This window comes from Haliotis rufescens, unplaced genomic scaffold (assembly GCF_023055435.1).
Source record: "Haliotis rufescens isolate VD_foot unplaced genomic scaffold, xgHalRufe1.0.p SCAF_14, whole genome shotgun sequence".
Classification (NCBI taxonomy): Eukaryota; Metazoa; Mollusca; class Gastropoda; order Lepetellida; family Haliotidae; genus Haliotis; species Haliotis rufescens.
Window position 1 is genome coordinate 13422850 of NW_025963824.1, and position 26129 is coordinate 13448978.

Below are 26129 nucleotides of genomic sequence, written 5' to 3' on the forward strand. Positions count from 1 at the left end.
CCTGTCAGGTAAGTAATGTTCCAAGCTATAAACACGATTAACATCAGACAATTACAATTAAGCAGATGCACATTAAACTACGTGTATCCTATAGGGATGCTGTAAGTGTCCCCCCCCCGGATATATAACGCAAACGCGCCTGGTTGACACTTTGCACCGCGTCTTTGTCATCAATTCCCCCTTCAGTTGGTTCTCGTGGCACAAAATAATGTACTTTTAAAGGCGGACTAGAATAGGTGAAATCGGCAGCCCCAGCAAATTTGACTTAAGTCATTCAGAACACACTTATAGGCCTGGTTCACATAGACACCTATACCCCAGAAGGGAACTATAAAATATACCAACAGGGGCAAATGTCGTCTTATACAAAAGTTTGTTTTTTTAATTTACCGCAGGGTGTTAAATACCCTAACTCGATAGGTGGAGCAGATTTCGTACCCCTGGTGCTAAAATAGTCCTTGGGGCAAAGAAGTGCATGTAGACTAGGCTTCATTCTGCAAACTTAAATTATATTATGTGTATCAATCCAGCTGTTGGTTATTGCCCACACTGGCTGTATACAAAGCATCCGTTTGAAACTTGTCATTATAAGGGTAACGCCCGAGGTCTTCCATTAACTGCCCGACAAAGGAGGGCAGTTGAAAAGCCCGAAGGCTTCTGCAAATGATAATGCCCTAAAAAATAGTGTTACCGTTATTATAGCTAAAATGGATGGAATTTGTTATCAAATAAAAGGAAACAACAATATCGGTTTTGAAACATTTTGACCCACTTTTACAAATATGGAAACCAGACGACGTCACTATTGAACGTGACGTCACCTATCCCTAACCTATGACGTCACCTAACAACGGGCGTGATAATGGCCCGTCGTCAAGCAATATGAGGGCATTATGAAGTTACAGTGGCCCGCTCATTTTTGATAACATACTGGTGGATTAATGATAATTCTATCCATTTTAGCTATAATTATTAATAGTGCTCACCAATGATGACAATAGATCTACCGGGGTGGTAGACGTCTACTGGTATTTTCATCATTATGACTAATTGGCAGCCAGGGTGAAGTGTTCCCTCGCCACCTCGAAACCGCGGGTTCGATGCTCATTGGAAAATGTGACAAGCTCAACTAAGTGTCATCGACGTTACATCAGACTCCCATCCCAACACTTGCAAGTTTTGGACTTACAACTGACCAATATTCATAGGTAATGCTTAAATGTGTCGAAGGGCTGAATGTTTAGGTTTTTGGGGAGCGTGTCTGTAATACTTGAGCATGAGTAAGTCTTTGATCCAAACCCCTTTTCCTAAAGAGATTCAGGTCACAACTGGTAAACACATGGTTAAGTTTTGTTTCTTGTTTAACGCCGCACTCAGCAATATTCCAGCTATATGACGGCGGTCTTTAAATAATCGTGTCTGGGCCAGACAATCCAGTGATTGATATCATTAGTATCGGTCCACGCAATTGGGATCTATGACATGCATCAACCAAGTCAGCGGGCCTGACCACCCGATCCCGTTAGTCGCCTCTTACAAGCATAGTCGCCTTTATGCTAATGTTTATGCTCAACGCCGCACTCATCAATATTCCAGCTTTATGACGGTGTTCTGTAAATAATCGAATCTGTACCAGACAATCCAGTGCTTGACATCATGAGTATCGATCATGAGCATCCGATCCCGTTAGTTTCCTCTTACGATGGTAAAGTAGCCATCTTGGGTCACATACTTGCTTGTAGCTAAATGTTCTCTTCAAGTTCGACAAATCAGAGGTATTTCTTTATTTTAGCTCTGTTGTGCATATCATAACGTCTGATAATCCATACACATGTGTCATGTCCAGTGGTAAAAAATGCCCTTATTCTACTTGTTCTTAATAAAATGATTCATGGAAAACAAAACTGTCCCCATGTCCATGCCTGGTATTTGGCCAAGAAGTTTAACTAAGGCTTCAGGTGTATCGATGATCTGATATGTTTAATAACCATCAAATAGCCAATTCTATTTCACTGGTTTACCCGACTCTAACTAAAAAATAGAGGAGACTAGTGAGACCGCCTCGTCTGTTTCATATTTGGATCTGTGCATACAGATTCAGAATTCAGAATGACCAAACACACTCTCCAAGACTGCATGACAAGGGGATGCCTTCAGCTTTCCAAAAGGCAAGCTATTGCTCCAGCCTTTGGTGTCTACATTTCACAGCTTTGGGGGTACAATCTAGCATGTGTTTCCTCTAAGATTTGAAAGAGTGCCATACGACTCTTGCTCAGAAGCTGTATTGATCAAGTTTATAACACCAAAGGCTTCACTGACAGTGACAAAATTGATGTCCGATGCAATTCGGAATAGGAATCCTTATTTTGACTTGTACCATATGGTTTTTCAGGTGAAGGATTGACTTGCCTTTGCACGTGTTTGGGACATTTGCCACCAGTGTGGCAGGGTACGCTCGCCTTTTCACGAACACCTGGTATCATCACTATTTGATAGTGATTCATAAACACATGTTCATGATACAGTCGAAATCGTAAATTCGACTCTGCTTTTAGCAGGGATTTCTTATGAATATGGAAAGGTTTTTTAGCTTTTATTTACTAAAAGATCAATTTGCCTGGCTACTGGGATATACTTTAAAGGGGTATCGATTCTCAACTCTGCGCCGGAAGAGCTTAGCTGTGTCTTACCACAAACAAAAGAGTATTTGGGACTTGCTCTGTTCCGTGTCACACGGGGCTTCTTCAGAATAGGGACGGAAAGAACAGGTCTGGGCAAACTGGACCATCAGGAATCGGGATTATGTGATCACTGGATGAAAAGGGTTGTTTTTTTATCCAGAGTGTCGCTAGTTCAGAGGCATGTTCTTGTGGGTCTTGATCGTGTAACTTTAACTTTTTGGCTCCAGTCTAACTCATACTACCCAAGCAGTGGTCATAATTTCACAACAAATGTAACAGTCTGTCTAAAGTACACAGTCAGTTTGACGACATAAGCTACCAAAGTCACTCGGTTGCTACAAAAATTAGGAATGCGGAACGAACGGTGTTCAGAAGGGTGATACAAAAAGAGGTACTTGAGAAATGAAGGTGTTTGTTGCCAGATTCACACGGATCGCGACACTGACTTAGCGACACGTATTAGCATGAGTGTGTGGCCTCGGTCTCTGGGGGCAACGAAAACAGACTCAGCCGTACCTCCGTGTTCACTGGAAGTTACGGGGAACGCTAGAACTGTTACCGAACAGCCAACGCAAATAGAGCTAGGGTGGTGGTGATAGCAGACTGCAGGATGCACTCTGGGGTCATTTCTAACACCTTCCGAAACTTGATCCCTTCAACATGCTTCTTTTTTTATACCTAACTCCCACCCCAGAATCTTGACCTCTTTCGAGTGCTTCTAACCTTTTGATCGTTCCATGTCTGAATTGTCATCTATTTTGTAAAAGCTGTGTGGGAACATGCGTATAGCATTTGGCGGTTTAGCTCGTTGTCTGTAAATATTCGAGTGTGGTGCAGACAAAGCAGTGGTATTCTAAACAACGTCCCTATGTCGCCGGGGTTCTATAACACAATCAACTCGCCAAGCCTGGCCACCTAATCTTATTCATATTTGGGCACACGGGCCCGTGCTAAACCCACGGTGAGTATCATGAGTCGATTGTATAAAAGGTCTGCAAAATGCCTGAGGCTATGAATGGGCTAATTTCCAAGGATGGCAGAGTAAACTAAATATAATTGTATTTCAAACATCCATCAAAGGTATGTTTAACCATGTAAAATTGAATGAGTGAATGAATTTGGTTTAAAACCATTTGAACATTATTTCAGATAGATCATGGCGTGTAGGGGCGGTCGGGTAGCCTAGTGGTTAAAGCGTTCGCTCGTCACGCCGAAGACCCGGTTTGGAATCCCGACATGGGTACAATGTGTTAAGCCCATTGTTGGTGCCCCCAGCCGTGATATTGCTGGAATATTGCTAAAAGCGGTGTAAACCTATACTCACTCTCATTGCTAAAAGCGGAATGCCAAACTTCCTACAGGATACCCATGAAATGCCAATAAACAATGGCGATAGAGGGTAGTTAAACAAAAGACACTGCCACATTTCTTGACTTATTTTCATATTAAATTCTGCCTCAGTACAAATAAAAGCAGCCTTCAAAAGAGATCGCCCTGGCGTATCCCACTAACAGAAACCCAGTAGTTGTCCATATAATATTGATTAAGACGTCCATAAAAAAAGAAAGACAAAAAAAATAAACACAACCGTGTCGATCGTCTCAGCCATAGCAGACAATGTTGACAATAAGGATTAAAAAAAACAGAGTCACGTGACAGTGTTCAAATATGGCGCCTGAATTTGAATTTACGTTTGACAAATTATGCAATGCTTGGACACTGGGGCGTGGAGGTGATGCTTTTAGCTGGTAATCAAATAATGAACCGTATGAAGGTCAGTTATACTCAAATATGGGGGCTTGCCTGTTTGGTGTGTTGGTTACGACATATAACAGTGACCTTGGAACGGAATACGGCAAGTCGCACAGGAAGAAGGAAGTGGCAGTTTTGTTATAATTGTGCCGGCAACGAAGTCGCAATCATTACGACGAGTGCACTATAGATTCTACACAGCTAAAGTAGTGAATTTCGATTTTGAAGGGAGGACACTTCCATAGACTTGTGTAACTTTGTTTAAACAAAATGTTCAAATCGATATAAGCACTGACGTCTTTATCAAGTATGTGATCATTTTGTTGTTGCCACGTGGTTTAAATATAATATAATCACTATAACCATAAGGATGAAACTGGCGGTTAAAAGTTTCACTTGTTCAACAATTTTATTATTACTCAAATGTTGTGGATAATGTAAAATAACTTTTACAACGACGCAATGACGATAATGAATACCACAGCAGGAGGTTGACGTCAGTGAGTTGGTATGCTTTTCGCAATATTCCAGCAATATCACGGCAGGGAACACCAGAAATAAGCTTCACATATTGTACCCATTCGGAAACTTGAATCCGGGTTTTCGGCGTAACGAGCGAACGCTTTAACAATGTCACCAGGCTACCCCATCACTCATGGTTCGCGTTATAGAGAGTTATCCAATGGCCGCTATATATTTTCAAGGTAGGTCCAGATCTTATTCATACCAGATCGGCGGCAGCCAAGTGCAATATGTGAAGTCTTTATTGTGTCCCCGTCTTGATATTGCTGGAATATTTACTAAAAGCGTCGGAAAACAACACTCACTCAGTGTAGCCGTGCCTTATGTGCAACTAATATGAAATGTGTAAACGAAATTATATATTGGTTGGTTAGAGATCATATGTGTATACAGTGATGTTTATCATTTTTTGTTTCTGAATCACTGGACACTAGTTCAACTTTAAGACTTTATGCAGCATTTAATTTTGTATTCGTATCTCTTCTATAGTCGTTTCTGTCTCTATAGTGGAATTTATAAGGAATTTATCTGATATTGAAAATGTTTCCTATGTACGCATTCAGGCAATTTTCAAACTCCGTCGTTTTTCGGTTTCGGGGAAGTTGGTAATGATTCGAGTACCCGTTACATCCTTCTCCTGCGTGTTATAAGGTCTAGTTGGACTTTCAAGGCGTTTCTGTCTGCGTGGATTGTTGGATTCAGATATATAACCTTGATTTTTTAACATGAGTGGAAGAAGGGCGAAGAAAAGGAGTAGTCCCAGTTTTCATATTTACGATTCACCTAATTCGACATAACTCGTGTGCCCGGGGTATTTGTAAAGTTATTTAAGACTCAAACAGGTTAATCAATACCCTCGCTAATAAAAACGGTGCATAAGCACCAGATCTTGTTTGGAATCCTTCCACACAAATATTTAGTCTCATAATGAAAGGGAATTCGCGGATTTCACAGTTTGACGAAAGCGGATTTCATAAAAATTGGAAGTAAATATCAAATTTTGGCTTGACCTTTGTTTTGAAGAGACTTAATAATGATACAATGACAGCCTGAAGATGGCGTGTGTTGGGTTTGTTGAATCGACATGTGACACATCAGATGACCTTGTCACAGACATTGAACAATGAACTTTGGTTTGTCAAATTCTTATCAATTATTTAAATATGGATAAGAAAGGAGAATCGATATGACCAAAGGAGGTCATATCTCCTTATCGATATGCTGTGCAAAAATCTATTGTAAAAAAAAAATAGTTTGAAGATCTTATAAAAATTCTGAAATTCACAAGAGCCTCAGTCTATGGTGAGAGGCTATTGTTCTTTAAATGACTACTGTATAATATACGTGTCCATAAATATTGGAAAGGAAGAACAAAATTGAAGAATCTTGCAGATGTTAAACGAAAACAGTAATATGACATGGACTTAAAAATAAATAAGATAAATAAATATATAAGAAATAAACGACGAGTGGGAGTTGGCTTATTGTACAATGAAACAATGCAGGGAGAATAGACCACGAGGGGCCACTAGTCCTTTATTTCTTATATGAGATATCAACATTATGGACAGCCTTTTTACGGATGTTGATACAATGTACAAGCTTTAAAAATATTATATTTAAACAAATTTTGATAATGATGACTCACTAAATAGAATCCGACCTTGGAAATGTCGGACAAGCCATTTTACGAACGTGTGGGTTAAGTTCGTTTTTACCCGCAAATTCTCACAATCCTCACGTCGATTACTTGTATCTTTACTCCTAATACCGATTGTCATTCCTCTCCCACGTTTGGATGCGATCGTTCGACCACTGCGTTTATTCTCTCTCAAATATAACCTCGTCCAATACTTGACGTCATCAAGCGCATATCTGAATCTCCAGAAATGACGTTATGGTTGAACAATGTTTTATCGTAAAATAAAAAAACGCTTGGTCCTGCATTGTTCTTTCCGAAATATCGCGAAGCTATCTTATATATATATGCATAACATCTTTTAGACTCTGAATTTGATTAAGGAACGTTGATTTTGGCGGTTCTAAACGTAGTGCAGGACCTGCGTACCCTTTTCGCGAACACCTGGTGTCATCATTGACCATCATAACCTTTTTACGTCAAATTTTAATCTTCTTCGGCGGATAATATAGACTGGTTCTTCTCTTGCTTTGACAATTTATATTTAAAAGCTTAGTTGTAAGCCAAAAAAGTGTCTTTCCGTGAAATCTAATTAAACATACATGCACTAAAGTACTTAAGTAACAGAGAACTGTAGTCGCTAATGGTAGGCATATTGCTCGGCATTAAGCATAACTACGCATTGATTGCGTAGGACAAATTCTTTTTCAAATTATGCAAGTAACAATTTTCAGCTCCACCTCCGAGAAGAAACAATTTATTGGGCACAAGGACTTTTCTCAAAACTGCCACACCCAGTTAACCTTTGCACTGAGCCATTAAACATCATTATGTGTAGCGTGGATTGTGATCTTGTTTCTGGGGTGTTTACTTCCAAGGTGTTATACTTATGTTTATTTATTTACTTGAATATACCTTCCTTCATCTACTTGTCACATCTTGAAACGAAAAGATATATAAGTAATAATGAAACACGTTCATAATCCTTTCTGGCTGCTGTGGGCGAGGCGACACGACATTGTATTTATTTATATGTGTTATGTTAAAGACGGATAAAAGTCCTAAGTTGGTGTTGTATCTAAACAGAACCATTATCACGAATGTGTTTTCTTTTAAGGTATCAATGTTATGGTGGATGTTTGACAATCCATTTTCGGAAATAGTTATTTCACCTAGTCACGTTCAGGAATATATGACATTTGCATTCAAATAATCTCTGTGTCCCAGCTGTGTTGGAATATCTTACTTACAATGAAGAACATTCCAAACATGAGAAAAGGATCTTTCGGTTATAATGCTTGCTGTCAACGTGATGCAGGTCTTAGGCATTTGATTTTGGTCCCTCTCCACACTGAATAACACGTTTTGAAAAACACGGGGTATCTCTTGCGCTGCCTAGTCAAAACCACCCTGAACTTTTCGGAAAATGTGAGACTCCCCAACACTGCAGCCTTCTGCATAACCCATATTGTCAGAAGGGCTGTACTCCTGGTAGCAAACCCGGGTACTCTCCAAATATCAGTCAACAGATTGGGAGGGACCAAACCTAAGGCACCGACAACAATAGGAATACAGACAACTTGGTACTTGGGATGCAAGCGTGACATTTCGAAAGCGAGATCATTATTGCAATGTTTTTCTTCAATCTTGTCAATCACATTAGTGTCAAAAGGGACAGAAAATACATGAAAACTCGATGCAGTGGTCGTTCCGAGTCTGGGTCTATTTCGCTTGGTTAGTATTATTATTATAGACAAACATATGTTAAGACATCACCATCACATGAATATAACACATTCTGCCTGACGCTGAATGCTCGCAGTGTAAAGAATATTTCTTTCTGTACCATTTTGTATTAAGAAGAGCACGCCAGTAACCTATGATCGTGTGTTCGGATCCCTTTTCGCCCCGATTATGTTTCTAGGTTTGTCAGCACCATTCCCGTGCTCGTGGGTTTCACCGAAGTAGTAAACGTCCGAGACACCCTTCTTCGGACTTTCTCAAATTCTCAAACTCAAACTCATTCTTAAACTCAATTCTATTTAAAGCCGCGTCAAACCCAACTCACTCACTCACTTTATGACAGACACAGACATGAAGATAGTATCTCTGGAATGTCAGCATCGTGCTACATCCTCCGCACCATCAGTATCACATGGTCTTATGGCCTAGACCTTGTTGATCTGTCTCCCGAGACTTTGACACAAAATATATTAATCAGCACGACTTGTGATACTAACGACTGCAGCCATTACCACGACGGAACATGCTCGTGGCTTCATCCCTAGTATTTCTCAAGCAATGGCATTCCGAGAGGTATCATCAGTTAGATGGAATGCAATAATATTTACAATGCCAGTTCGATAATCTGGTCTTGTTTTATTACCCAAATGCATATAATGTCGCGTTACCTTAAATGGCCAAGCAAATAAAATGCTCAAAAAGAATTAGAATTTTAAGGAAATTTATCTGTTCTTAGTATTTAAGGAAGTAGTCACGCAGGTCTCTTTTTAAATTGTTTCATTTTGCGGATATTTTTCTCCAAAAACATACAGTCGATGGTCAAAATAAGAATAACCACAACAAATTGATTGATTCCTATAGGTCGCGGATACACCAAACCCTTCCAAAGAACAAAATCCCCCTGCAACAAAACTTGCAATGTCTCGCTTTCGAAAATGACACGTGCCCACTTGTATACGAATGTACAAATACATAGAGGAAATCTGGGTAATCTTGTCAAATATCAGGCTTATTTCATCACATGGCCTGTAAAAAGTTGCTATTTTAGCCACGAGATGGGATAAACATGTTGTTTGAAAAGTCAAATAGTTCACACGTGTCTTGTGTATATTCTAACTGAAGTTGAAAGCCACGAGTCATCACTGTGGGCTGAAAGTAGCTCCGGCATAAAGTGTTATTTTACTTAGTGTTCACCTAGTGTTCACCTAGTGTTCACCTAGTGTTAACTGTGTGAAATAACACGTTTTTAACTTGACGTCACATCGGGTTTTTTAATTTTAAAACAGATATAGTATTTAATTACAAAATGCATACTTATATATTTTTCAACCACATGTACATGTCGAGAATGTGTAATTAACTCTTTGCCTCCTCATCACTTGAAACGGAACTAGCCCTTGCAAAAAATAAACAAGTTGTTATCCATAAACATTTTTAATGTTTTCCCATTCTTCCAACGTATAAATGTCTATCAAAATTTAACGCTCTCAATCGTCAGCACCCCAAGACATACCACACTTCAAACGCCAAACGAACAAGCAAATTTGCAATGATCGCCAAATCCATTAGTGCGCCTGTCTGCTGATATGTATGTGAAAGTAATTGGTTCCAAAAGGCACTGATATAAAACCGTGCCGCAGGGATCGTAATTTAAGATAATTGCTACCTTCTATATAAAGAGACGGGGAAAATGACTCGCCCCGGCGTATCCCATTCTTCGTCACGTTGGCAAACGATCGCAATTGGTTCGTCACTTGTTGAAGACGTGGAACGTTCTACAAGGAATTTTTTTATGTATTATCACACAGATTTATAAACGGTTGTCAACAGCAACGCCCGCCTATCATAAACACTTCTGTCTGACAGGTGTTGGGATAGGGATTAAAATTATTTTTTAGTCTGCTTTGATTTTTTGTTCCGTTAACGCTGAGAAAGGAAAATGCGCTTCGGGCATATTTTAACGGAAGTTATAATCGCGAATAAAATGATGCACTTCCCTCGTCGAGGTTATTTATACCACGAATCATTATTTCGCTCCTCTCGGTGATTAGGTCATAAAGACAAATACAATCCCGTCGCCTTAAATGAATATATTGCAGCCAGAAAGACAGATATTTTATTTTCGTCTCACCGTTGTACATCATAAAAACATGCATAAATATGAGTTTATACACAAAACTAATAATACAGCCACTCTCATAAAGTTATGAGAGACGATACAAAACTAAATGATATATACAGATTAAAAATGTTTTACCCATATAGCAATAGCTTTCTGCGTTGTTATATTAAAAACACATTTTGGCAGTGAAATATACCTCATGATTAGAAAGGACACACAATTTCTCATTGTTTAACAGGTTTAAAAAGTTGGACATTTTAGCCGTTTTACTCGTAAATAATGTAGCCCTTAGATCCGTATAATGGACATTGGAATAAAACATGTTTTTTATCTTCAAAATGATCATATCAGTAAAAGCACACCCTGTCTTCGCTTTTACGGCCTGTTTCGATTATCAAAGGTGCATTACCACCTCTGCATTGTGCAAGGGCAGAACGGTAAATGCATGCTAGAGGAAGTGGGGAAATAGAAGTTGTTCCAGGAGAGATAAGACATGATAATATGTCCCGCCATATGAGTCCAAAAGTCGGGCTTTCTGGTTATCTGACTTTTTGAATATGTCAAAGTTTTTTGCCTGTATTAAGGCATGATGGCTGTGATTAGTAACAGTTAATTAAATGTCCCCGTGCTATAACTCAAATCATAATTGCTAATTTCATTAAATAAATGTTACTCTTTCTTCACGGCAAAGAAATTTGTATTTTTAAATTAAAATCGTTAATCAGTCCCCAAGACGCTTGTAGTTTTATTATCATGTAGACTGAAGTGATTAGGTTGGGTTTAACCTCTCTGGACATTAGCATTAGTGAAAACACAACTCTTGCCCAGAAACTGTTTGACAAAGGATACATCATTCAAGGCTTCAGTAAAACTTTAAAAACGTTTTATGGTTGTGAGTGAGTGAATAGGTTTCTATGCTTCTTTAAGCAATATTCCAGCAATATAACGCAGGGGGGACAAAAAATAGGCTTCATGCATTGTACCCATGTGGTGTATCTAATCCGGATCTTCGGCGTGACGAGCCAACGCTTTAACCACAAGGCTATCCCACCGCTCAAGTTATATGGAAGACATGTGGGGACATCTCCAAATTTGAAATTTGGAACATCAGTCGCGAATAATGATGTCCGACATAATTTTCTATTTTGACTTGTACATTGTGTTCACTTTTTTTTCAGGGGAACAATTGCATTGCATGTGTTTGTGACGTGTGTCAACGGTGATACGCTCGCATTTTCGCGAACATCTTTTATCAGCACCATGTGATAATAGATAAATAACTCATGCTCATCGACTTCTTTTGGCAGAGATTTCTTAAGAATATTGAAAGGGTTTTGTCACTTTAATATTCAGTTACAATTTGGTTAAAACCCACGGTATGGTGCTCACAAAGCCAGAACCCGAGCAGCCCGAGTTGGATTAACATTGCCTTGGAAACTACTTTTATACTGCGGTTGGCAGCTGTGGGAGCAAAACCCTAAGTGATTCACGTTTTAAACGTTTACCACTTTGGTAGGAACAATAACACGGTGCTGACATCGTAAAAAACAAAATCGGTTCGATTTTGAACCCACAATCATAGGGTTCCGACACGCATAAGGGATTGTACATAAAGACTGACAGCTGGATATTTCAAATTTGTAGTGGATAATTTAATTAGCAAAGAAAAAAATTAAATTGTTAACTTACTGTCTGACCTCCACAGTATCCTTGGTTATCATCATAGTCAGCCTGGGGTACTTCGAAACCGAATCGCCACATTGATGCACGTGAAGGTGGGTCTATTAATCGCCCGTGCCCTTCAACTCTCCTCAGCAGCAGTGCGGAGAAAAAAGTCAAAACAACTGACACAACACCTAGTTCCATCTTCATTGTAACGAGTCTCATGTTGTGTCCTCATAAAAAGTAACTGTGTAAAGTGTCTTCTCTGAGGTCCGCGCAATGCTAATTAGAAGAGGTGTCTTCTCTGAGGTCCGCGCAATGCTAATTAGAAGAAGTGTCTTCTATTAGGTCCGCGCGGTCTGGATTCGCCGAACGACGGCCGTGTTTTGACTCAGTATCAAAAACAGTTGTCAATATATGGAAGTCAGGTTGAGTGGCATCACAGAGGGGTAGAGACTATGACAACATGATCCCTTTTGTTGAAGTGACAGACACGAGGAGGGGGGTGGGTATCACGCAGCATATTCCGACAAACTGCGACAATCTCGGCGGGCGAAATCCTAAGCTCATGCAACTGCGTCACGGCACGAGCTATGACGTAGCGCTCTCATCCGCGTGCTAGGGCGATGTTTCGTGACGAGCTCGTGGGGCTGGTCGGAACCAGAAGTAATAATTCTTGCCGGGGGGTCACCAGCACACCTCATAGCCAACACCGGTAGGCTATTCGCGACTCGTTGCATGTCCCGAACATTCTTCCTCGGCTTTTACGATTGCTATTTGTTGAAATTGTTTGTGAACGTGACGTCGATCGACGGCGCTGTTTCGTTCTCCGCTGACCAAACAAGTGTCTTTCCAGCCCCATTCACACTCTCAAGTTCTGTAACGGAGACAGTATCAAAACTCACCGCTTCACTTTTGTTTACAGATTCGCCAAGTCTCGGAAACATGTGACAAAGGATTAGGGCCACGACTCTCATCTCAGTACTGTGGAAGTATTTTATTGACCAAATAAACACAACTGAAAAACCTCTTGACAGGCATAGGCTAAGAATTTATGTTAGAATTCCATTGATGTTTGTTTATTTAATTGAAAAACTGATGACCTGACGTGTCACTGTAAATTAAAAACTTAAACACATAATGAAACGGAATTTGAAATTGATGAAACACGAAATATAGTTTGGACACTCTCTTTATATTTAGGTTTGTATTGGTGATAAATATATGGAGCCTAACAATAGGAATATCACAAAAGTCAGCTTCCTTCTCTGAAAAAAGCACACACGCACGCAACCTGTAAGAGCGGGGATAGCTTCTGTCAGGTATGAGAGAGGTGGTTACTGTGACAAATCATTAAATGCAGAGGGGTAAAAACGACATAATCGGTATAAGAGAATGACCATCATTGAGTGTATGCCTTATGATTTCTGCTTTTCATTATGAGATAGTGGAGGCTGGGTTTCCCTGAGGGTTGACGAGTGCTTATGATTAGGAATAAACAAGAATGGTTTATTTCCTTCTTAAACATGTCGCTTCTCACGACAAGTGCTTCTTTATCTTTCTGTCGTAGCTATATCATGTTTTATTACTTATAATTCCTCAAACTATGTTTAAGCTGTTTGTGTGTGTTTCGAATGTTTCTGCGTTAAGTCATTCGCTTGCTACTCCTTGTTAATACAATATGAACACAAACGCAGGAACCACTTTAATCCGCAAACCTTGGTATTAACCATCTGGGTTATTAAGATCTACATTTATTTCACAGGGTGAGTGAGTGAGTGAGTGGTGGTGAGGGTGAGTGAGTGAGTGAGTGAGTGAGTGGGTGAGTGAGTGAGTGTGTTGGTGAGAAAGTGAGTGAGTGAGTAGGTGAGTGAGTGTGTGAGTGAGTGAGTGAGTGATTGAAGTGAGTGAGTGAGTGGTTGTGTTGGTGAGTGAGTGAGTGGTTGTGTTGGTGAGTGAGTGAGTGGTTGTGTGAGTGAGTGAGTGAGTGAGTGAGTGAGTGAGTGAGTGAGTGGGTGGGTGGGTGGGTGGTTGTGTGAGTGAGTGAGTGAGTGAGTGAGTGAGTGAGTGAGTGGTTGTGTGAGTGAGTGAGTGGTTGTGTGGGTGAGTGAGTGAGTGAGTGAGTGGTTGTGTTGGTGAGTGGTTGTGTGAGTGAGTGAGTGAGTGAGTGAGTGAGTGAGTCCGGGTTGGACTAGAATGGTATGCTTACATTTTGCCCACATTTTGTTCGATAGGTATCCTAGGTATATCCTTGCAATGGGTATGATGGGTATTTTGATAAGGTCGCAATGTCGCGTTGTTGCATTGTCGCATTAATAAAAGTCAAAACTAGCATTCAAAGCGCGACAATGGGACATTATCAAAATGTCGCGTTGTCGTTGTCGCATTGTCTCGTTGTGGTGCATATCAAAGCCCTTTTCACACATTTTAATAAAAGGTTAAAAATGTCACGTTGCCGCATTGTCGCGCTTCGGTTATTTCTGACACTGTATACATGGTTTTGTAACCAACGCGACAATGTCCCTTCTACGATTCCATACAGCACTATCTACAACCAGATCAGACAAAACCTCTTCATTTGTTTCATGACTTCCGGAACTACATTCTTCTTTCGCTTTTATTTCATTCAGCTTCATTCATTCAACTTTTTGATAAACTGACAAAAAGAGTGTAGTAATGACAATACGTGTTTATGAAACATATCACTTTATTATTAATTAAATTAAAACTAAACTTCGTTACCAACACGGAAATGATACGCACTTTTTTATTGTACAAAACGTTTAAAAGAAATACGTTTCAAAACCACAGGTATGCGTGTTCACTACGACATGCGGAAAGGAAGGCAACGCAGCAGGTCGACCAGTCAGTTTCCTACGTTTCCGTACAATACAAAAACTAGTTTCCTGACACATGCGCGCGCCGATACATGCGTTACAGTAAAGTACATCCAATACCAAAGACAACTGAATTGGAACAAAATCGGCGGATTACTGTTGTATTTCATAGATTTAGTCAAGGTGCTACAGATATGTTTTAGACAAATGTAAAACAGCCTATACATACAGATAATAAATAGAGATTAATAGACAAGTGTGTTTCTATATTGTAAACATCTTATATTATGAATATAAAATATATTATACCCTTATATCCTTATATGATATCCCGATATCCTTACGCGCTGTGTCATAAAAATATATATAATGTTTTGATACATTTTGCAGTTTTTATGAGTTTTGAGTTTTTTATGAACGTTTTCAAGTCTAGTGTTGTTTAGATAACGTTGGTTTTGTTTTGTTTACATTCAACTGGAAAGTGTATACTTGCTTTTGCCAGATAGGTAAGTATCACATCCCTAAATAAATAATAAAAATGCCAATGTTACAGTAGATACTATCAGACACAATGGCTTCAGGCCGTGTTTTAGCTATAGAAATGGGCTGCACACATCTTACCCTTGTACCGGTGCTTTGAAATACGAGGCTACATTGTTACGTTTGTTTGGTTAGTAGGTTGTGTTTTAACGCCGCCCTTACCAGATATATGATGGGGGTCTATAAATTATTTCGAGTCTGGTCCAGACAATCCCGTGATTGATATCATGAGCATCGAATCACGCAAATGGGATACGATGACATGCATCAACCAAGTCAGCGAGCCTGACCACCCGATCCCGTTTGCCGCCTCTTACGACAATCGTGGATTGATTAATTTTAATTCTGACCCGGATCTGAATTAAACAACAAACAAACAAACAAAACATGTTACTAAAGATAGGAGACGGGGAGGAAAGGGCCGCCATAGCCCCCACACTCTTCATCTTCATCACTTGTACTGTCAGATCCTCAAGGTGTTTAGCTCGGAAGTCATCAGGATTACCGCAGCGTGTGGTCATAGTGTTGATACACTGCGTCTCGTTTCGGTTCATCCTCCTCTTCATCTTCATCAGGGGCGGTGGGGTAGCCTAGTGGTTAAAGAGTTCGCTCGTCACGCCGAAGACCCGGGTTCGATTCCCGACATGGGTACAATGTGTGAAGCCCATTTCTGGTGTCCCCCGCCGTGATATTGCTATAATATTGCTAAAAGCGGCGTAAAACCATACTCAGTCAGTCAGTCATCTTCATCTTCATTAAACAAAATAGAAGGTGTGTCGAAATTTTTTATAATTCCGATTTCACCACCACTCCAAGTTTACAACTGTACTAAATGAACACAATGATAAGTAGAGAGCATGTTTGCAAGAATATCTATCATGTATAGCATCGTTGGTGATCAGTAGTGGTTGCAGAAAAATGTTGCTTTTAGTTATATTACAGCAATATTAAGACATGGGACACCAGAAATGGGCTTCACACATTGCACCCATATCGCGAAGCGAAACCGGGTCTTTGGGGTGACAGGGGGCACGGGTGGCCCAGTCGTCTAAGGCGCCGCGATTCGCTGTGCAGAGTTGCGTCCCTTAGGCACGCCAGAAATCTATGATTGTGGGTTCGAATCCCGGTTCGCCCCGATTATGTTTCTAGGTTTGTCAGCACCATACCCGTACTCGTGGGTTTCATCGAAGTGGTAAACGTCTGAGACCTGCATCACTTCGGGCTTTCCTCCCACATTAAGCTGACACGCCGTGATATAACTGGAATACTGTTAAAAGCGGCGTTAAACCAAACTCACTCACTCTTTGGCGTGACGAGCGAACGCTTTAACCGCTTGGCTACCCAACCGCTCCTTTTTTAAGGACTCATATCACAACCCACACTCAAGATCCCAACCCACAAACCGACATCGCTACCCACACCCCACAAACCAATATAACAACCCACACACAAACATCACACGCCACACACCCACATCGCAACCCACACTGCACACACCCACATCGAAACACACACCACACATCGAAACCAACACTCCACACACCCACATCGCAACCCACACACCCACATCGCAACCCACACTGCACACACCCACATCGAAACACACACCCACATCGCAACCCACACACCCACATCGCAACCCACACTGCACACACCCACATCGCAACCCATACACCCACATCGCAACCCACACTGCACACACCCACATCGCAGCCCACACACCCACATCGCAACCCCCACTGCACACACCCACATCGAAACACACACACCCACATCGCAACCCACACTGCACACACCCACATCGCAACCCACACACCTATATCGCAACCCACACTGCACACACCCACATCGAAACACACACCCACATCGCAACCCACACACCCACATCGCAACCCACACACCCACATCGCAACCCACACTGCACACACCCACATCGCAACCCACACACCCACATCGAAACACACACCCACATCGCAACCCACACCCCACACACCCACATCGAAACACACACCCACATCGCAACCCACACTGCACACACCCACATCGCAACCCACACACCGACATCGCAACCCACACACCCACATCGAAACACACACCCACACCGCAACCCACACACCCACATCGAAACACACCCCCACACCGCAACCCACACTGCACACACCCACATCGAAACACACACCACACATCGAAACCAACACTCCACCCACCAAAATCGCAACCCACACACCCACATCGAAACACACACCCACATCGCAACCCACACACCCACATCGAAACACACACCCACATCGCAACCCACACCCCACACACCCACATCGAAACACCCACCCACATCGAAACACACACCACACATCGCAACCCACACTGCACACACCCACATCGAAACACACACCCACATCGCAACCCACACTGCACACACCCACATCGCAACCCACACACCGACATCGCAACCCACACACCCACATCGAAACACACACCCACACCGCAACCCACACACCCACATCGAAACACACCCCCACACCGCAACCCACACTGCACACACCCACATCGAAACACACACCCACATCGTAACCCACACACCCACATCGCAACCCACACACCCACATCCCAACCCACACGCCCATATCCCAACCCACACATCCCAACCCACACACCCACATCGCAACCCACACACCCACATCGCAACCCACACTCCACACACCCACATCGCAACCCACACCCCACACACCCACATCGAAACACACACCCACATCGAAACACACACCCACATCGCAACCCACACACCCACATCGAAACACACACCCACATCGCAACCCACACACCCACATCGAAACACCCACCCACATCGAAACACACACCACACATCGCAACCCACACTGCACACACCCACATCGAAACACACACCCACATCGCAACCCACACTGCACACACCCACATCGCAACCCACACACCGACATCGCAACCCACACACCCACATCGAAACACACACCCACACCGCAACCCACACACCCACATCGAAACACACCCCCACACCGCAACCCACACTGCACACACCCACATCGAAACACACACCCACATCGCAACCCACACACCCACATCGCAACCCACACACCCACATCCCAACCCACACGCCCATATCCCAACCCACACATCCCAACCCACACACCCACATCGCAACCCACACACCCACATCGCAACCCACACTCCACACACCCACATCGCAACCCACACCCCACACACCCACATCGAAACACACACCCACATCGAAACACACACCCACATCGCAACCCACACACCCACATCGAAACACACACCCACATCGCAACCCACACACCCACATCGCAACCCACACACCCACATCCCAACCCACACGCCCATATCCCAACCCACACATCCCAACCCACACACCCACATCGCAACCCACACACCCACATCCCAACCCACACTCCACACACCCACATCGCAACACACACTCCCACATCGCAACCCACACTCCACACACCCACATCGCAACCCACACTCCACACACCCACATCGCAACCCACACACCCAAATCCCAACCCACACACCCACATCCCAACCCACACTCCACACACCCACATCGCAACCCACACACCCACATCGCAACCCACACACCCACATCCCAACCCAAACACCCACATCCCAACCCACACACCCACATCCCAACCCACACTCCACACACCCACATCGCAACCCACACACCCACATCGCAACCCACACACCCACATCACAACCCACACCCACATCGCAACCCACACACCCACATCACAACCCACACACCCACATCGCAACCCACACATCCACATCACACCCCATACACCCACATCACAACCCACACACCCACATCACAACCCACACCCCACACACCCACATCACAACCCACACCCCACACACCCACATCCCAACCCACACCCCACACACCCACACACCCACATCCCAACCCAAAACCCCCCACACCCACACACCCACATCCCAACCAACACCCCACACACCCACACACCCACATCCCACCCCACACACCCACATCCCAACCCATACCCCACACACCCACACACCCACATCACAACCCACACCCCACACACCCACATCGCTACCCACACACCCACACACCCACATCCCAACCCACACCCCACACACCCACACAACCACATCACAACCCACACCCCACACACCCACACACCCACATCCCAACCCACACCCCACACACCCACATCCCAACCCACACCCCACACACCCACATCGCTACCCACACACCCACACACCCACATCCCACACACCACACACCCACATCCCACACCCCACACACCAACATCGCTACCCACATCACACACACCCACATCACACCCCACACACCCACATCCCAACCCACACCCCACACACCCACACACCCACATCCCAACCCACACCCCACACACCCACACACCCACATCCCAACCCACACCCCACACACCCACACACCCACATCACACCCCACACACCCAGATCCCAACCCACACCCCACACACCCACACACCCACATCCCAACCCACACCCCACACACCCACACACCCACATCACACCCCACACACCCACATCCCAACCCACATCCCACACACCCACACAAGCACATCACAACCCACACCCTATACACCCACATCGCTACCCACACCCCACACACCCACATCCCAACCCACACCCCACACACCCACACACCCACATCCCAACCCACACCCCACACACCCACATCGCTACCCACACCCCACACACCCACATCACAACCCACACACCCACATCGCAACCCACACACCCACATCACACCCGACACCCAACACACCCACATCCCAACCCACACCCCACACACCCACACACCCACATCCCAACCCACACCCCACACACCCACATCGTTACCCACACACCCACACACCCACATCCCAACCCACACCCCACACACTCACACACCCACATCACAACCCACACCCAACACACCCACACACCCACATCCCAACCCACACCCCACAAACCCACACACCCACATCACACCCCACACACCCACATCCCAACCCACACCCCACACACCCACACACCCACATCACAACCCACACCCTATACACCCACATCGCTACCCACACCCCACACCCCACACACCCACACACCCACATCACAACCCACACACCCACATCGCAACCCACACACCCACATCACACCCCACACCCCACACACCCACATCACAACCCACACCCCACACACCCACACACCCACATCTCAACCCACACCCCACACACCCACATCGCTACCCAAACACCCAGATCCCAACCCACACCCCACACACCCACACACCCACATCCCAACCCACACCCCACACACCCACACACCCAAATCCCAACCCACACCCCACACACCCACACACCCACATCCCAACCTACACCCCACACACCCACACACCCACATCACACACCACACACCCACATCCCAACCCACACCCCACACACCCACATCACAACCCACACCCTATACACCCACATCGCTACTCACACCCCACACACCCACACACCCACATCACAACCCACACCCCACACACCCACACACCCACATCACAACCCACACCCCACACACCCGCATCGCTACCCACACCCTACACACCCACATCACAACCCACACACCCACATCGCAACCCACACACCCACATCACACCCCACACCCCACACACCCACATCGCAACCCACACACCGACATCGCAACCCACACACCCACATCGAAACACACACCCACACCGCAACCCACACACCCACATCGAAACACACCCCCACACCGCAACCCACACTGCACACACCCACATCGAAACACACACCACACATCGAAACCAACACTCCACCCACCAAAATCGCAACCCACACACCCACATCGAAACACACACCCACATCGCAACCCACACACCCACATCGAAACACACACCCACATCGCAACCCACACCCCACACACCCACATCGAAACACCCACCCACATCGAAACACACACCACACATCGCAACCCACACTGCACACACCCACATCGAAACACACACCCACATCGCAACCCACACTGCACACACCCACATCGCAACCCACACACCGACATCGCAACCCACACACCCACATCGAAACACACACCCACACCGCAACCCACACACCCACATCGAAACACACCCCCACACCGCAACCCACACTGCACACACCCACATCGAAACACACACCCACATCGTAACCCACACACCCACATCGCAACCCACACACCCACATCCCAACCCACACGCCCATATCCCAACCCACACATCCCAACCCACACACCCACATCGCAACCCACACACCCACATCGCAACCCACACTCCACACACCCACATCGCAACCCACACCCCACACACCCACATCGAAACACACACCCACATCGAAACACACACCCACATCGCAACCCACACACCCACATCGAAACACACACCCACATCGCAACCCACACACCCACATCGAAACACCCACCCACATCGAAACACACACCACACATCGCAACCCACACTGCACACACCCACATCGAAACACACACCCACATCGCAACCCACACTGCACACACCCACATCGCAACCCACACACCGACATCGCAACCCACACACCCACATCGAAACACACACCCACACCGCAACCCACACACCCACATCGAAACACACCCCCACACCGCAACCCACACTGCACACACCCATATCGAAACACACACCCACATCGCAACCCACACACCCACATCGCAACCCACACACCCACATCCCAACCCACACGCCCATATCCCAACCCACACATCCCAACCCACACACCCACATCGCAACCCACACACCCACATCGCAACCCACACTCCACACACCCACATCGCAACCCACACCCCACACACCCACATCGAAACACACACCCACATCGAAACACACACCCACATCGCAACCCACACACCCACATCGAAACACACACCCACATCGCAACCCACACACCCACATCGCAACCCACACACCCACATCCCAACCCACACGCCCATATCCCAACCCACACATCCCAACCCACACACCCACATCGCAACCCACACACCCACATCCCAACCCACACTCCACACACCCACATCGCAACACACACTCCCACATCGCAACCCACACTCCACACACCCACATCGCAACCCACACTCCACACACCCACATCGCAACCCACACACCCAAATCCCAACCCACACACCCACATCCCAACCCACACTCCACACACCCACATCGCAACCCACACACCCACATCGCAACCCACACACCCACATCCCAACCCAAACACCCACATCCCAACCCACACACCCACATCCCAACCCACACTCCACACACCCACATCGCAACCCACACACCCACATCGCAACCCACACACCCACATCACAACCCACACCCACATCGCAACCCACACACCCACATCACAACCCACACACCCACATCGCAACCCACACATCCACATCACACCCCATACACCCACATCACAACCCACACACCCACATCACAACCCACACCCCACACACCCACATCACAACCCACACCCCACACACCCACACACCCACATCCCAACCCAAAACCCCCCACACCCACACACCCACATCCCAACCAACACCCCACACACCCACACACCCACATCCCACCCCACACACCCACATCCCAACCCATACCCCACACACCCACACACCCACATCACAACCCACACCCCACACACCCACATCGCTACCCACACACCCACACACCCACATCCCAACCCACACCCCACACACCCACACAACCACATCACAACCCACACCCCACACACCCACACACCCACATCCCAACCCACACCCCACACACCCACATCCCAACCCACACCTCACACACCCACATCGCTACCCACACACCCACACACCCACATCCCACACACCACACACCCACATCCCACACCCCACACACCAACATCGCTACCCACATCACACACACCCACATCACACCCCACACACCCACATCCCAACCCACACCCCACACACCCACACACCCACATCCCAACCCACACCCCACACACCCACACACCCACATCCCAACCCACACCCCACACACCCACACACCCACATCACACCCCACACACCCAGATCCCAACCCACACCCCACACACCCACACACCCACATCCCAACCCACACCCCACACACCCACACACCCACATCACACCCCACACACCCACATCCCAACCCACATCCCACAAACCCACACAAGCACATCACAACCCACACCCTATACACCCACATCGCTACCCACACCCCACACACCCACATCCCATCCCACACCCCACACACCCACACACCCACATCACAACCCACACCCCACACACCCACATCGCTACCCACACCCCACACACCCACATCACAACCCACACACCCACATCGCAACCCACACACCCACATCACACCCGACACCCAACACACCCACATCCCAACCCACACCCCACACACCCACACACCCACATCCCAACCCACACCCCACACACCCACATCGTTACCCACACACCCACACACCCACATCCCAACCCACACCCCACACACTCACACACCCACATCACAACCCACACCCAACACACCCACACACCCACATCCCAACCCACACCCCACAAACCCACACACCCACATCACACCCCACACACCCACATCCCAACCCACACCCCACACACCCACACACCCACATCACAACCCACACCCTATACACCCACATCGCTACCCACACCCCACACCCCACACACCCACACACCCACATCACAACCCACACACCCACATCGCAACCCACACACCCACATCACACCCCACACCCCACACACCCACATCACAACCCACACCCCACACACCCACACACCCACATCTCAACCCACACCCCACACACCCACATCGCTACCCAAACACCCAGATCCCAACCCACACCCCACACACCCACACACCCACATCCCAACCCACACCCCACACACCCACACACCCAAATCCCAACCCACACCCCACACACCCACACACCCACATCCCAACCCACACCCCACACACCCACACACCCACATCACACACCACACACCCACATCCCAACCCACACCCCACACACCCACATCACAACCCACACCCTATACACCCACATCGCTACTCACACCCCACACACCCACACACCCACATCCCAACCCACACCCCACACACCCACACACCCACATCACAACCCACACCCCACACACCCGCATCGCTACCCACACCCTACACACCCACATCACAACCCACACACCCACATCGCAACCCACACACCCACATCACACCCCACACCCCACACACCCACATCACAACCCACACCCAACACACCCACACATCCACATCACAACCCACACCCCACACACCCACTTCCCAACCCACACCCCACACACCCACACACCCACATCACAACCCACATCCCACACACCCACATCGCTACCCACACACCCACACACACACATCCCAACCCACACCCCACACCCCACACACTCACACACCCACATCCCAACCCACACCCCACACACCCACACACCCACATCCCAACCCACACCCCACACACCCACACACCCACATCACAACCCACACACCCACATCGCAACCCACACACCCACATCACACCCCACACCCCACACACCCACACACCCACATCCCAACCCACACCCCACACACCCACACACCCACATCCCAACCCACACCCCACACACCCACACACCCACATCCCAACCCACACCCCACACACCCACATCGCTACCCACACACCCACACACCCACATCCCACCCCACACCCAACACACTCACACACCCACATCCCAACCCACACCCCACACACCCACACACCCACATCCCAACCCACACCCCACACACCCACATCACACCCCACACACCCACATCCCAACCCACACCCCCACACCCACATCGCTACCCACACACCCACACACACACACCCACATCCCAACCTACACCCCACACACCCACACACCCACATCCCAACCCACACCCCACACACCACACACCCACATCACAACCCACACCCCACACACCCACACACCCACATCCCAACCCACACCCCACACACCACACACCCACATCACAACCCACACCCTATACACCCACATCGCTACCCACACCCCACACACCCACACACCCACACACCCACATCCCACCCCACACCCCACACACCCACACACCCTCATCACAACCCACACCCCACACACCCACATCGCTACCCACATCGTAACACACCCACATCACAACCCACACACCCACATCGCTACCCACACCCCACACGGCCACATCACAACCCACACCCTATACACCCACATCGCTACCCACACCCCACACCCCACACACCCACACACCCACATCACAACCCACACCCCACACACCCACACACCCACATCACAACCCACACCCCACACACCCACATCGCTACCCACACCCAACACACCCACATCACAACCCACACACCCACATCGCAACCCACACACCCACATCACACCCCACACCCCACACACCCACATCACAACCCACACCCCACACACCCACACACCCACATACCAACCCACACCCCACACACCCACACACC

General features: G+C 46.8%; 1 protein-coding gene across 1 annotated transcript in view; it reads right to left on the bottom strand.

Moving 5' to 3' along the window:
• The window catches only part of LOC124122467, a 30859-nt gene extending 17843 nt beyond the window's left edge, over positions 1 to 13016 (bottom strand). The window contains exon 1 of the mRNA XM_046485508.2: positions 12149 to 13016. Coding sequence (XP_046341464.2) covers positions 12149 to 12346 — 198 coding nt within the window. The 5' untranslated portion in view covers positions 12347 to 13016. The remainder of the gene's footprint in view (positions 1 to 12148) is intronic.
• Positions 13017 to 26129: the final 13113 nt, after the last annotated feature.